Source organism: Barbus barbus (genome assembly GCF_936440315.1).
Source record: "Barbus barbus genome assembly, chromosome: 46".
NCBI lineage: Eukaryota > Metazoa > Chordata > Actinopteri > Cypriniformes > Cyprinidae > Barbus > Barbus barbus.
In genome coordinates, this window is record NC_136724.1 from 1,420,001 (window position 1) to 1,435,329 (window position 15,329).

General features: G+C 36.9%; 1 protein-coding gene across 1 annotated transcript in view; it reads left to right on the forward strand.

Moving 5' to 3' along the window:
- The window catches only part of hecw1a (HECT, C2 and WW domain containing E3 ubiquitin protein ligase 1a), a gene marked incomplete at both ends in the record, with an annotated part of 61,451 nt that extends 48,017 nt beyond the window's left edge, over positions 1 to 13,434 (forward strand). The window contains 12 exons of the mRNA XM_079408844.1: positions 382 to 478; positions 2,121 to 2,204; positions 4,554 to 4,660; positions 5,662 to 5,776; positions 5,984 to 6,097; positions 6,201 to 6,353; positions 7,998 to 8,096; positions 8,185 to 8,314; positions 10,109 to 10,255; positions 10,364 to 10,478; positions 11,472 to 11,670; positions 13,323 to 13,434. Of these exons, the coding sequence (XP_079264970.1) occupies positions 382 to 478; positions 2,121 to 2,204; positions 4,554 to 4,660; positions 5,662 to 5,776; positions 5,984 to 6,097; positions 6,201 to 6,353; positions 7,998 to 8,096; positions 8,185 to 8,314; positions 10,109 to 10,255; positions 10,364 to 10,478; positions 11,472 to 11,670; positions 13,323 to 13,434 (1,472 nt within the window). The remainder of the gene's footprint in view (positions 1 to 381; positions 479 to 2,120; positions 2,205 to 4,553; positions 4,661 to 5,661; positions 5,777 to 5,983; positions 6,098 to 6,200; positions 6,354 to 7,997; positions 8,097 to 8,184; positions 8,315 to 10,108; positions 10,256 to 10,363; positions 10,479 to 11,471; positions 11,671 to 13,322) is intronic.
- Positions 13,435 to 15,329: the final 1,895 nt, after the last annotated feature.

Sequence of the window (15,329 nt, forward strand, 5' to 3'; positions counted from 1 at the left end):
ATGACCCACCTAAACCTACAGAATAAAAGAAAAAACTACACTAAACTATACTAAAAAAATATTTTATTCATCATAAATTGATGGAAATTGACAGTAAAGATATTTATAATGTTCCAAAATATTTATCTCTCAAATAAATGCTGTTCTTCTGAACTTTCTATTCATCTGTGAATCCTAAAAATTAAAATGCATCACAGTTTCCACAAAAATATTGTGCAGCACAACTGTGTTCAACATTAATAATAATCAGAAATGTTTGTTGAGCAGTAAATGATTTCTGAAGATCATGTGACACTGAAGTCTCTATAATACAGTATTATGTGTTTAATATGGCATTCGGTCATTCTTTATCATGCGTCCGTCTGTTTTCTTCGCCCTCAGCTTACAATGATAAGATTGTGGCTTTCCTGCGTCAGCCGAACATACTGGACCTGCTGCAGGAGCGACAGCCGAGTCTCGCCAGTAATCCCACACTCAGGTGAGCCGTCTCACATCAGCACAGGGACTCATTAGGACTTGCTTGTTAAATATGGCATGCTATATGACAGTGAGCAGAACATGACACACATTTTATGCCAAAGAAAATAAAAGCATTGTAAACTGTTGCATTCTGGGAGTACAGTGATACATAAATTAATTATGACTCATCTTAGTGAGACCAGTGCTGTTATTGTCATCTAAAACTGTTAAAAACTTTTTTAGTTCATTTAAATAAAGCTTAACTCAATTAAATATAAATATTAGTTGAAACAAATTAAACTTGAAAACCCTAATCAAAAATTTGAAATGTTGCCTTGGCTGCTAAAATAAATAAAATAAGTTAAAGTTGAAGAATTAAAATGGCTAAAATTAAAACGTAAAATAAAGCTGATATGAAATAAAATATAAACATTATATTTTAATGTTGAAAATGAAAATTTGAAATAAAAAATTTAATTAATTAATTAATTTTGGATTGGCCACCAATAGAAATAAAATAAGTTTAATATAAAGTAATAAAATGACTAAAACAAACAAAAACAAAAAAATGCATTAAAGCTAAATAGTTGTTGCCTAAATGTTTGTGTAATAAATTTTTATTATTTAAATATTTAGTTGAATCAAACTAAATATTTATTTCTAAAGCTACAATTTGTAATGTCTGCTTGGTTCGTTCTCATTTAACACAAAAATAGCTTTTGTGGGTATTTTCATAGTCAAATTTATTTTGCGATTAATTAAATCGAAACATCATGTAATTAATTAGATTAAAAATTGTAATCGACTAACAGCCCTAAAAATTACATAAACTAAAATAAAGCTAAATATATAAAATGAAATAAAAAATAATATGTAAATATCACATGAAAAAAATTAAACAAAAACAATTGGAAATGTTCCCTAAGATTACTAAAACTAAAACTGAATATATAAATAAATTAAAGCTAAATAGAAATATAAAAAATGACAAAAGCACATAATACAATTACTGAAACGTATACTTAATTAAAGATGATATGAAATAGCTGATGAAAACGATGAAAAACTAAGTTTGCAACTAACTGAAATAAAATAAGTTCAATTAAGTAATATCATTTCTAAAAATAAAACTGAAAAAAAAAAAAAATAAATAAAAACTAGATAAAAAAAGTGTCGTCAAGACAAACTTTAATAATACAACTGACAAAAGCAGGAACAAATTATTAAAACTTAAACTAAAATTTAAATGAAAACTAAATATAAAATAAAAGTCAATTCAAAATATGAATAAATACTATAATAATATATAAATAATACCAAAATATGACTGAATTATGACCAGCATTGGCGTGTTAAGCTCATATAGCAACACAGTTACAGTCTGACACAATAAAGAAACGTTTAAAACCAGAGTTTGTGATGGTGAATCAGCATTTAGCTGTTATCAGTGCATTAACAGTGGCTCTAATGCTCGATCATTATCTTAAAAGCAGTCCAGAATGCACACTATAAGTCCATTCAGCTACTGACGTGCTTTACTGTTACTTTCAAAAACAATTAACATTCCATTAGTTCAGACCTTTCAGAAGTACTCCGTGTGGAAAGAAGCCAGCAAGAGTGGAAATGTGAGATTGTGTGAATGTTTACATGCGTTCTCTCAGGGAGAAAATCCATTACATCAGAACCGAAGGTCCTCAGGGCGTTGAAAAGCTGTCCTGTGACGCCGACCTGGTCATGCTGTTAAGGTACAGTGACTGCAGTGTGAAGCAGGGAAATGCTGCATGAGTTCAGTGTTTGTGTTGACTTGACAGGCAGTAGTATATAAGAGTGTTTGAACACAATCCTCAGCGTTTGATTTGGTGCCAGTGTTTGGCAGTCAGATTACTCTCACACATATGACTCACTCACATGCACCAGCATGCAGGACTAGTTATTATTGGCTTAATCAACTAGTCAGAGTCTCCAAACAGCTAACACGCAGCTGAATACTAGAACATATTAAAGGGGTCATTACATGTTTTAATATGTTCCTTGAGGTTTACGTATAATGTTAATAAAGTTTTTTTGCACAAAAAAAATGTGGAAAAAATATTATTTTCGACCCTCATTCTGACCCTCTGTTTAAAACGATCTGTTTTAAGGGGCGGGTCCTTTAAGGCTTAAGGCTAAAATTTTAGACGAAATTTTCGGACTTAGTGTGCAATGACCTTCAGCCGTTAAGCGACTGAACGCCAGTGGGCGGGGCCTATGGTGAGAAGAAGACTATTGGTCTATGTCTTGCTCTGGAGGCGTGCTTATGCAAATGTTTAACGTCACCTTGTACCTCAGACTCAAATGAGCCTTTTTTGGAGCTTGATTAAATAAATGCTTTGATTATAATGAGGACATTTTAAGCTACGGAACTTCTTATATGGTAAAAGATCAAGACAAATTTGATTTCTCATCCAATGACCCCTTTAACTAACAATTTAAAGTAAACAGAATGTTCTATTTTTATTTTACAGGTACATCTAAAAAAAATTTAATATTGTGAAAAACTGCATTTTTTGGTAACATTTCAAAAAGTTAAACTTTCATATATATTTTAGATTCATTACATGTAAAGTAAGATATTTCAAAAGTTTTTTGTTTTAATTTTGATGATTAGAGCTTACAGCTCATGAAAGTCAAAGTCCAGTATCTCAAAATATTAGAATATTTCCTAAGATCAATCAAAAAAGGCATTTGCAAAACAGAAAAGTTCAAATTCTTTAAAGTATGTTCATTTATGAACTCAATACTTGGTCAGGGCTCCTTTAGCACAAACTCCAGCATCAGTGAGGAATGGCATGAGATCAGCCTGTGGCTCTGCTGAGGCACTATTGAGTCTTCAGCTCGTCTGGATTGAAGGATCCACTGTTTCTCATCTTTCTCTTGAAAATATCCCATAGATTCCATATGGGCTTCAGGTCAGGCATGTTGGCCTATATGGTCAATCAATCACATTAATATCATGGTCAGCAAACCACTTGGAAGTGTTTTTGGCAGTGTGGGCAGGTGCTAAAGTCCTGCTGGAAAAGTAAATCAGCATCTCCATAAAGCGTATCAGCAGATGGAAGCATAGAGTGCTCCAAAATCTCCTGGTAGACGGCTGCATTGACTCTGGACTTGACGTCACGGCACCCCAAATCATCGCTGACTGTGGAAACTTCACACTGGACTTCAATCAGCTTTGGTTCTATGCCTCTCCACTCTTCCTCCAGACCTTGATTTCCAAATGAAATGCAAAATGTACTTTCATCTGAAAAGAGGACTTTGGAGCACTGAGCAACAGTCCAGTTCTTTTTCTCCACAGCCCAGGTAAGATGCTTCTGATGTTGTCTCTGGTTCAGAAGTGGCTTGGTAGCCCTTTTCCTGAAGACGTCTGAGCGTGGAGACTCTTGATGCACTCACTCCAGCTTCAGTCCACTCCTTGTGAAGCTCTCACAAGTGTTTGAATCAGCTTTGCTTGACAGTATTCTCAAGCTTGCGGTCATCCCTGTTGCTTGTGCACCTTTTCCTACCCAAATTCTTCCTTCCAGTCAACTTTGCATTTAATATGCTTTGATACAGCACTCTGTAAACAGCCACAGCTTTCAGTAATGACCCTCTGTGACTTACTCTCTTTGTGGAGGACGTCAATGTTCATCTTCTGGATCATTGCCAAGTCAGCAGTCTTCTCCATTATTGTGGTTTCAAAGAACAAGAGATACTCTGAATTTATACTGTAGGGATGGTCATTTAATGAAACTCAAATATAAATATTCTAATATATTGAGATACTGATTTTTGACTTTCATGAGATGTAAGCTCTAATCATCAAAATTAAAACAAAAAAAACTTTTGAAATGTCTTACTTTACATGTCATGAATGTAAAATATATGAAAGTTTAACTTTTAGAAATGTTACAAAAAAATGTTTTTCACGATATTCAAATTTTTTGAGATGTACCTGTATATTATATTTATCAATTATTTTTATTGTTTTTAGTTTTATCTTTTTGAGATATTTAACTTTCATTAATTATACAATATTTATAAATAAATGTTTAATATTTTTCCTCTCTGTCATTCAGTCTATTTGATGAGGAGATCATGTCGTATATTCCATCTCACTCTTTCCACCCCGGCCTCAGTTTCTCTCCACGCTGCTCTCCTGGATCCTCACCTCAAAGTTCACCGGGTAGGATCATATTACTTTTTAAAAGCAAGACTTTCATCATTGGGTTTGTTTAGGCTCATTTAGTTGGACAAAAATGATACCCCTATTCTAGCTTTGAAACTACTGGTAGATCTAGATCTGTAGCCAACAAAAATTGCCTGTGATTTCAAGATGAGTAATCATCTGTGTTTTTGGTCTGTTTTCACCAAAGAGAAAGACTATAGAAGTACTAAAAGTTATTTTTGTCAACTTTTAGAATACCACAAGCAAGAAGAGTGTATCAAAGCTAAAACACATGCATCAAAAGCTACAAATGGACAACTATTTAAAATGCTAAAGACACAATCTAACTGTTTATAACTGTTAACTGTTTATAAGATCCTAACTGTAATCCTACAGTAGGATCTTATAAAACATTTTCTCTAGCTCAGTAACAAACATCCACATACTGACTTCTAAGGCTTTTCTTTTAAAAGCTCATTTAAGCGTCTGTGGAAACATGAGCCGGTCTCTTGTGTGTAGCACCTCTTGCCAAAACCCAGCAATCATTCCCCGCATCAGTTCTTCTGTGTGTTTGCGGTTGCAATCTGGCCAGTCTAGCGCTTCCCTCATGTTTAAACAAATCGCAGGTCATTCCTCACGTCAGAATGGTTCTTTCTGAACTGAGCATGATCACATACACTCACACCCCAGCGAGACACGAGTTAAAGCCACTTAATTTCATGGAGGACGTCCCGCTGTGCTGCATAGCGCAGTTTAATGAGCCTGTTCGGTATACGCTTGTGATAGCTAGTGTTTGATGAGAAACTTATTATTTATATTCTAAATTATTGCTGACATCCCTGCTCCATTTGCTTTGTTGTTTCACATTGAGGCCCCTAGAAATTTTAGATGTATCTTTTCTTTGGCTTCTTGTCCACTTTTATTTCATTTGAATACATTGTATGACATTTTTAAATAAGGAAATGTTCAAAAATAGACCAGTGTGTAATTTTATGCAGTGGTATTATATATTTTGACAGCCTTGCAGAGGGCCAGAGCGCCGGCTCCATACCGCAGGGACTTTGAGGCAAAACTTCGCAATTTTTACAGGAAGCTGGAGGCTAAAGGCTATGGCCAGGGGCCAGGAAAAATCAAGTAAGTGTGTCAGATGGATGGATGGATGGATGGATGGATGGATGAACGGGCAGACATGATAGATAGATAGATAGATAGATAGATAGATAGATAGATAGATAGATAGATAGATAGATAGATAGATAGATAGATAGATAGATAGATAGATAGATAGATAGATAGATATTATATTGATTTTGATTTGGTTTTATTTGTGTTTCTATCAAGGCTCATCATCAGACGAGAACATCTACTGGAAGGCACCTTCAATCAAGTAATGGCCTACTCACGGAAAGAGCTCCAGAGAAACAAGCTCTACATCGCCTTTGTAGGAGAGGAAGGGTCAGTCGACTGTGTACTCACTCACATGCATGTTATTGACAGACATACAAATCTGAACTTGGATCTTAACTGATCTAAAATATTGTGTTCGTGTTCCCTATAGTTTGGATTACAGCGGCCCATCTCGGGAGTTCTTCTTCCTGTTATCCCAGGAGCTGTTTAACCCCTACTACGGTCTGTTTGAGTACTCAGCCAATGACACGTATACAGTGCAGATCAGCCCCCTGTCTGCATTTGTAGAGAACCATTTGGAGTGGTGAGAGATCCTCCATTGTCTACCTTACTATCTCTCTTTATCCCTAATTATTGCTGCTTAGACTTGGAATGTTTTTGAAGTTCAGCTTTGTAGTTCTCTGGTTGATGTGGCATGTGGTTGAGAAATCGCATGCCTTCTGGTCAGCTGGAAAGAAAGTCATGTAGAGGTGGTCACGCTACGTCTTTGTTTCCTCTATTATTTTGGGATTTTGACTGACAGGGAAAATGGCACTCTTTTTTAGTAAATTATAGTGTTAAGAAACTAAATACAAAGACAAATTCTCAGCGTTTGCCTTGAACTTCATCCAAGAAGAGGACACGTCTGGGGAATGTCAGTGCTCAGATTCACAACTTTTAATTAAATTTAGTCACAGTGTCTGACTTTCAAGCCCTATTCAGAAGGGCGAGAATTTTAAAAGCCTATAATTGGTTCAAAGACAGGATATGTTATATTAGATTATATTAAAGGGGTGGTTGACTGTTTTTTTTTTCTAGGCTTGATTGTGTTTATGGGGTGCAGTCTAACATGTTAATGCTTTGTTTAAAAAAAAAAAAAAGCATTATTTTTCACATAATTGATCTTTATTCTGCACCACTCTGTCCCTTCTCCGATGAACACTCTGATTTCCTGGTTTTATGAAGCCCCTCCCTCAGAAATACACAATGGGCTCTGATTGGTTAGCTGGCCCAGTATGTTGTGATTGGCTAGATTTACACCTAGCGCACGTCTAAACGTCACGCCCATGTGCTCCGGTTATATTGCAAACAATGGCGTCCTTAATTAATATTGCTAATCAATTTGAGCCCGATTGAGCCCCAGAGGATGTTAGTGAAGAGGATTGCACTGAACCTGTGCAAGTACGGTTCAGAATGGTATGTTTTTCTGTTTGTTGTTGTCTCATACTTTCAGATATGCTGTTGTAAATGCTGCTGCTTATGTTAGTTTTTAATATAATTTTTTTTCCTGACTTAAGCTTTAATACAGCAGAATACATGATTGCTGTAGCATTTTTGTAACAGTAAGAAGTGTTTGCCACGGCAACAGCATACGTGTCCATGCTTAATATTTCTCGTAGCTATGTGAAAAATATCTGTCTGTCTATACACATAAAGTGTATAATTGGAACACAGTCCTCTGATGGAGCTGACGGGCTGATGATCTGAATAAGAGAGAGAGAGAGATGCAGAGCAGGAGGATGTGAAGAACAGGATTAAGAACCGCTGCTTTAGGACATTGATTTTGAAACTTGTGAATCCATTAGAATCATTAGAAGACGGAATCGGGATTCATATATGAATAGATTTTTTCATGCACCCCTAGTTTTCTCTTCCTCTTCTCTAAAACAGCACAACATGGCCCCGCCCCCTTTGTTGCATGTTCCCGGGGGCGGGGTTTATGTAAATTCCAGGAAGTAACTCGTTGTAGTCCCTACCAGCCATTTTTGTAGCCATTAAACTGCCATAATTTTAAAGACAATATCTCCGTTTGCATTGAACTTTCTGCATCGTAACAGATATTGTTTATGCTCAAACAGCAACATTACACACTAACTAAAGTTCAAAAAGTGAAATCACAATCAACCACTCCTTTAAAGCATGTTCAGAACATTATGAGATGGATAAATGTTTTGTTGGACCCTCACAGGTTCCGTTTCAGTGGCCGTATTTTGGGTCTGGCTCTGATCCACCAGTATCTGTTGGATGCTTTCTTCACTCGGCCGTTCTACAAGGCCCTGCTCAGACTGTGAGTCTCAGAGGTTTTTTGGAGTCAAGATGACACCAAGTTTCAAATTATGAATTTTGAGTGGATGTCTGTATTGTGTGGTCTGTAGAGTGACAGATCTGACTGATTTGGAATACCTGGATGAGGAGTTCCACCAGAGCTTACAATGGATGAAGGACAACAACATCACGGATATCCTGGATCTGACGTTTACAGTCAACGAGGAGGTCTTTGGACAGGTGCTGGATAATTCATTCTGTTTTCGAAGCACCTTCAAGGAGGTTTTCATGTGTCTTATGGGGCTGCAACAAATGATTATTTTCATAATCGATTAATCTAATGATTATTAGAACGATTAATTGACTAATCGTCAACTATTTCACCAATTAATCAGTAGGCTTTGATAAATTATTCAGCTTTTGCAATTAGTTAAAATATTGAGTTATACATATTCTATACATATTCATATATATATAGAGCTGCTTTATAGCAGAAAATCAAGTTGTAATTCTACCTGAAAGCGACACCAACACTATTTTTTAGTGCTGTCAATCGATTAAAAAAATTAACTAATTAATCACACATTTTTATGAAATTAATCGCGATTAATCCCACCTAACATTAAAGTTTTTAAATATACTTTTATACTGCAATAATTTCACATTCAATCTTCAATTTAAAGTGCAAACAACAAAGACAGTATATTTTTTAATATTTGTTTAATGGAATCTTTTTTTTTATGACTGGAGGCCAGTATCACTGATACCCATACTGATTTCTCTTTAAAATTGCCCCCCCCCCCCCCCCCCTCCCCCTCAATATTTACTATTGACTATAGCCATTAAACTTTACATTATAATTAAGAGCTATCAATTTTAACATTATATGGACTTTTCAAAAATAACCTCTAATTTAAGTGAACTTAAAACAATCTTCACATAAACTCATTATAATAAATTTCATATGTATCTGTGCCCTTCAGCAGAAATATACAGAAATTGAAATTGAATTATCAAACACTAAATACTAAATTAAATATAGATTAATCCTTAAAGCTATAAAAGTTATTTTTTCCTCTTTTCTTTTCTTTGTCATTTGATTAATAGACATCACAGCAGCTGGTTATTAGCTTATTTTGGCTGTTATTTCTTTAAGAGTTGCCGCTGCTGAACGTGACGCGGATCTGACACGCATCATATTTTCTCTCAACTCTTTTTACCATTTCTGACACACTTTATGTCACAAAGTCTCTAATGAGCTGACGAGTTGAATCGTGTGTGTTAGATGAGGGAGACATTTCTGAAAACCATTTCATAGACATGTTCTTAAAAGTTACTCATAAAATATATTAAATGCACGCAGTTTTAAGGCAGCTTTAATTGCCTTTTTGTTAACATCATGACTTAACTGACCACAACATTGCATGCACGTAGTTTATTTTGCGCTTTGATGTGAAGTGATACAGGCTACTACAGCGTGCGCCAGCACCTGTGTGCGTGCAATAGAAGAGCACGCGCTGCGAGCACAGGGCTGTTTCCGCGCTGGTTTGATTAGCACCTACTGCTGAAGTGAAGTGGAGCTCGCATCTGAAATGTGGAAAGACGTTCTGCGACTGAATAAATGCACTTCAGTATCATGAGAACGGCTCGTCATTCCATGGAAGAGAGGGGCGGGGTCAGCAGAGCTCATTAGCATTTAAAGGAACATGGACTAAAACAGCTTGCTGAAATCAGAGCTGATTTTGACAGGGTGAAAAGGGTGTTGTTTTACAACACCATTGAGAAATTTTAACCAAAGTATGTTATAGACTTTTCATTAAGACACTAAAGAATCATATCAACTTGTGCAAAATGGGCATCCAATGACCCCTTTAAATGAATCCCGGATAAATATTTTAACATTAAAACAATTACACACAACAAAAATGTGTCTCAGGATGAATCCTTGCTTTATATGTCACTAATACTTAAACATTACTTCTGCTGCAACAAAGGTTTGTACCAACCCTTAAAACTTTTTACTTCTTTTGACAGGTCATAGAGAGGGAGCTGAAGTCGGGAGGCTCCAATACACAAGTGACGGAGAAGAACAAGAAGGAATACATTGAGCGCATGGCTAGATGGAGGGTAGAGAGGGGGGTTATGCAGCAGACTGAAGCCCTTGTAAGAGGTTTCTATGAGGTACGTTAGCTTGAATGGTAGTTTCACTGAAAATTAGTTCAACGATTATTTACTAATCTAATTCAGATGATTTGAATGTCATATATAAACTGTTCCTTTATAATGCAGGTTGTAGACTCCCGTCTGGTTTCAGTGTTTGATGCTCGTGAGCTGGAGTTGGTCATTGCAGGGACGGCTGAGATCGATTTGAACGACTGGAGATCCAACACAGAATATAGAGGAGGTGAGCGGATGCTTGCGTCGTTTTAAAAAATTAATGGCAGCTGCTCTGTCAACAGTGGGTAATATTGTCAATTTTGTTCCAAAAGTCCATAAATGTTTAATTACTGGAGAGAAATGCTCACATGGTCTTCATTAGTGAGTAGAAGCTTGATTGCTCAGGTTAAGCATTTGTTCCATGTGAAGTGGTCTCACTTTTCTTTCAGGTATTCTGCAGTGAATTACTATGGGTCAACAGGATTTTATCCCACAGCTAATGCCAAAACAAGTATCCCATCTGTTTAGATTGCAGTTCATTACTTAGAACAGAGCTGCTGACATTGCAAGCTGGGTGAACCCTGTAGAATTTCATATAACCCTGCGGTGTTGTGGTTTCACAGTGTCGAGATATCCTCGTTTGAGTCTCTGGAGTCTTCTGTTGACTTTTCCTGCACAGCCTATGCACATTCAGATAGAGACGCCTGAAGGGCCTTTATATAGGGACACATTTTCTTTTCTTTTTATACTTTGGCTAATTTAAATAAGCTTGTTTCTTGCTCCCAAATGGCCATTTTCCTGCAGAGTTCAGTTCCAGTCCCAATAAAACACACCCAAACCAGTTAAAGGGATAGTGTCTCTCTCTGTCCCTGCATAGACAGCAAGGATCCTAACACGATCTAGGCTCAGAAACGTAGTAAGGACATTGTTAAAATAATCCATGTGACATCAGGGGTTCAACTGTAATTTTACAAAGCTTCCGAAGATGAATGAAGATCTTACGGGTTTGGAACGACATAAGGGTGAGTAATTAATGACAGAATTTTTGGGTGAACTAACCCTTTAAAGAAGAGGGGCTTTCACACCAGAGGAATATCTTCATAGTTCCTATATTGTAACTCCTGGGGTTAACTGGGACTAAATTAGCTCCTACTTCAGAGTAGGGTCTAGCACAACACAAACTACAGGTGACGTAGCACATATTGGTGTTTAACTTTACCAGTATCCCATCCCCCTCCAGGTTACCATGATGGGCACGTTGTGATTCGTTGTTTCTGGGATGCGGTGGAGCGCTTCAATAATGAACAGAGGTTGCGCCTGCTGCAGTTCGTGACGGGAACGTCCAGTGTCCCCTACGAGGGATTCGCAGCGCTCCGTGGGAGCAACGGCCTGCGCCGCTTCTGCATTGAAAAGTGGGGAAAGATTACCTCTCTACCAAGGTATACTGCAAGAAATAACACGTTCTGCCTGCAGAATCACATATATCCCAAATTACTACTAAACACAGCTTTATACAACTCTTGATAACTTTTTAGTACTTGAGGAAGGCTAAGTCATCAAGAGGGAAAGCTTTATGCTAGCTGAAGTAGAAAAATATATCTAATTTACCAAGGATTGATTAGTATTTGTCTTTATTTATAATTATTTTTTTAATGAATTATTTAGTTTTAGTTCTAGCTATTTTAGTACGCCTAAAGTCTATATGTGTTTTAGTTAACTATAATAACCCTGAAAAGACCCAATAAAATTGACAAATTAGCACAGTTTGCTTTTGTGTATTGAGGCACTTCCTACTGAAACAGGAAGTTAGTGTGGAACAGGACTCAGTAGTTTTAGTTTAGCCTTGCTAAAGCATGAATGGCTAGTTGCTAATGCTAGTCGCTGAAAGATGCTATTAGGAGGATGGGATATTCTCATTCTGGACACACAAAAGTGTGATGTTATGATTGTTTTTGGTGCATTAACCCTAGAGAGGATATTTTAAATGTGAACATATTGCTTAAAGTTTGTTTTTGTTTTATCAACTTTTTGGAGTACATTACCATATAGATGACTTGCATATGTGCTAGATTAGAGATGCTACACAGAAAGGCTCAGGATCTCTGGGCTGAATATTACAAACCAAATGATTTTCTCTACCATTGCACATTCATTTCACATTCCTCAGTTTATATATCATAGAAATACTATGATGTCTCATTTTATAACAAGAACAATCATGAACATTTTGAAAAACAGCCTATGCTGGTTAGGTATGTTTTGAAGCATGGCTGCTGGTCTTATTAGCTCATGCTCAGGACCAGCTCAAACCAGCTCAAACCAGCAGCCATGCTTCAAAACATACCTAACCAGCATATACTGTTTTTTTGTTTTTTTCAACAGGGGAGATTAAAACAGTGCTTTGAGATCCTTACATTTCCATTTGTATTTGATAGTCAAAACAAATGTGAGAGATGAAATGAAAAACACAGACTGCAATGCACAGAAATAATGAATGCATTTAGGACAACGTCACCCAAGCAGTGTTTTAACCCTCAGATACTTTGTGTGGTTGACTAAAAGATGTTCAAATACTGTTTTGTTTGCTTGCCATGGTTCTTTCACGCCATGCAATTCAATCACAACAGCTAAGAAACCGCCTCACTGTTTAGACTTGTAAATAAAGCTACCCGAGATGACAAAGTGTCATCCTGAAAACCAACTGTTAGACTCAAAAGCTTAATTTGCATCCAACGTTTCACCTTGAAAATCATTTCATCCTGTTTGTCTGGCAAACAGAAGGGACGGCAGATCAAAGCCTGGTGCCGTCAGCACTAAAGCACAGGCTCATATTTCTCTGTCAGGGTGAGAACGGCTCGGAGTTTGTCATTGTGTGTGCACAGCGTCAGCAGCCAGAGCTAAATAAGGCCAACGTGATGGAAAGATACAGATGCCTCACTCAGATACAGAATTTCACATGCTCTGCTGGGGAAAGTTGTGCTTTACAGCGATGCGGCTCACAGAAGTGTAGAGTTTGTCTCACCTATTTAGTCAGAGGCCATGATGGAAGCCTCCTCCTGACCTTTGACCTCTGTGTTCCCGTCTCCTGCAGGGCACACACATGCTTCAACCGTCTGGATCTGCCTCCCTATCCGTCGTACCCTATGCTGTATGAGAAACTTCTCACCGCTGTGGAGGAGACCAGCACCTTTGGTCTGGAGTGAAGAAGTGAGACTTGATTTTGTTTTTTTTATTACTGCAAAAACATTTTCAGTAACTCAGTCCACAAAAGACTTTTTAGAGATTTTTAAACTACATATATATGAGAATTTTGTTTCAAAATGACTTGAAATAGCATGTTTCTGCACTAACATGTACAGTACTTTGTGGGAGTGTGGGATCCAGCGTGTATGCAATAGTGAAAACTTTGCTCCTTACTCATGTTTGTCCTTGGCATCATTCTATTGGTTAGGCATCAGTACATCCCCTTTCTGATTGGCTATTCCCTTAAAATGTGGTAAAGTATGATTTTCAATGCCTGGCTATGTTTGAAATGGAATACTAACATATTGCTTACTGAATACTGCACAGTATATACTCTACTTCATCCTGCCAGTATTTATTTTTTTAAGTTCTGTAGTATGTAAAACATATGCACCAAATAAACACTTCCAAGTGTAGTATGCAATGTAGTTGTCACATGACCTCATTACACTGCATGTTTAATAATAAAGCATGTATCTCCCACTTTTCATATCAGAAATAATAATAAAAACAGTTATTTTGCATTTTTAATGTGTGAATGATCAGATAAATGTCCAAGATTGGAATTATATACTAGGTATTACATCAAGTAGTCACATTGCATTATGGCATACAGTACTCTAGATATGTAATGTGCACTGTGGTGAATGTAAAACATTATCTAGGTATTGTATGCTTGCTGTGCATGTTATGGATACTGCATAAATAGTATGAGTAGTATGCTAGTACACTATTCTGAACATAGCCCCTGGCCAAACCTTAAAGGGATAGTTCACCCAGAAATGAAAATGTGCTGTTATTTGACACACTCTCAGGCCATAAAAGATGTAGCTTACTTTTTTTTTTCTTGAGTAGAACAGTGAAGGCAATTTTTAGCTGAACCCACTCTCCTTGGTGATTCATGCAAGTCAGCAGTTGCCTGTATTTGAGAATAAAAAAGCATATAAAGGAGCACAAAATGAATACTTGTGGCCAGGGGCGTAGCAGCCACAGGTGATGTGACCCTCAAAGGCAAAGAAATCATGAACATAATGAACAAATTAAGTACATTCATGTTCATATAATAAATTCTCATTAGAATACCAATAGGCGTTTTAGAGCACCCTAGTTGCAATTTTGGGAACAAGCCATGATAGCTTACAGGAACCATTCTGTGATATACTCAAGTTTGAAAAATAACTTCAGGACTTGGGATTTTGAGACCACTGTGGACATCTATATTTTCTGATTAAATAAAATACACTTTTTTTCAGCGTGTTTGAAAAAAAAGGGACGTAATCGTCCTCTGCTTTTTTTCTGGGGTGCATTTTACCCCAGACCGCTAAAGAGCAAAGAAGTGAATGAATGAAAACCTCGAGAGCAACAGGAGATTTGAAGCTCATAGCAGACGCGCCCAAGAGATGAGTCGCCTTGTGATTGGCTGAATGTTAGTTCACTCAAATCTAAGTAACAAATCAGAGAACGCGGGTGGTAATATTAGCGGTGAAATATTGCTACGCCACTGCCTGTGGCGATATGTTGAGGTCTAATGAAGTGAAATGATCAGTCTGTCAAAAAGAATCAGATTTCCCTGTTTGCCTGAGGCTCTGGACTACAGGTAATAATATTGTAAATAATATTCAGTTTCATGCACAGACCTATCATTTCGTTGTGTTCCATAAGACCTCAATATATCGACAGGAGCCACAAGTATTCATTTTGTGTTCCTTGATATTATCTTTTTTTTTTACGATCACTGATTACTTGCATTTTATGAATCACCAAGGAGCATGATTTCATGTAAAAATCTACTGAAGGAAAAAAGTCACCTACGGCTTGGATGGCCTGAGGGTGAGTAAACACAGCGCATTTTCAT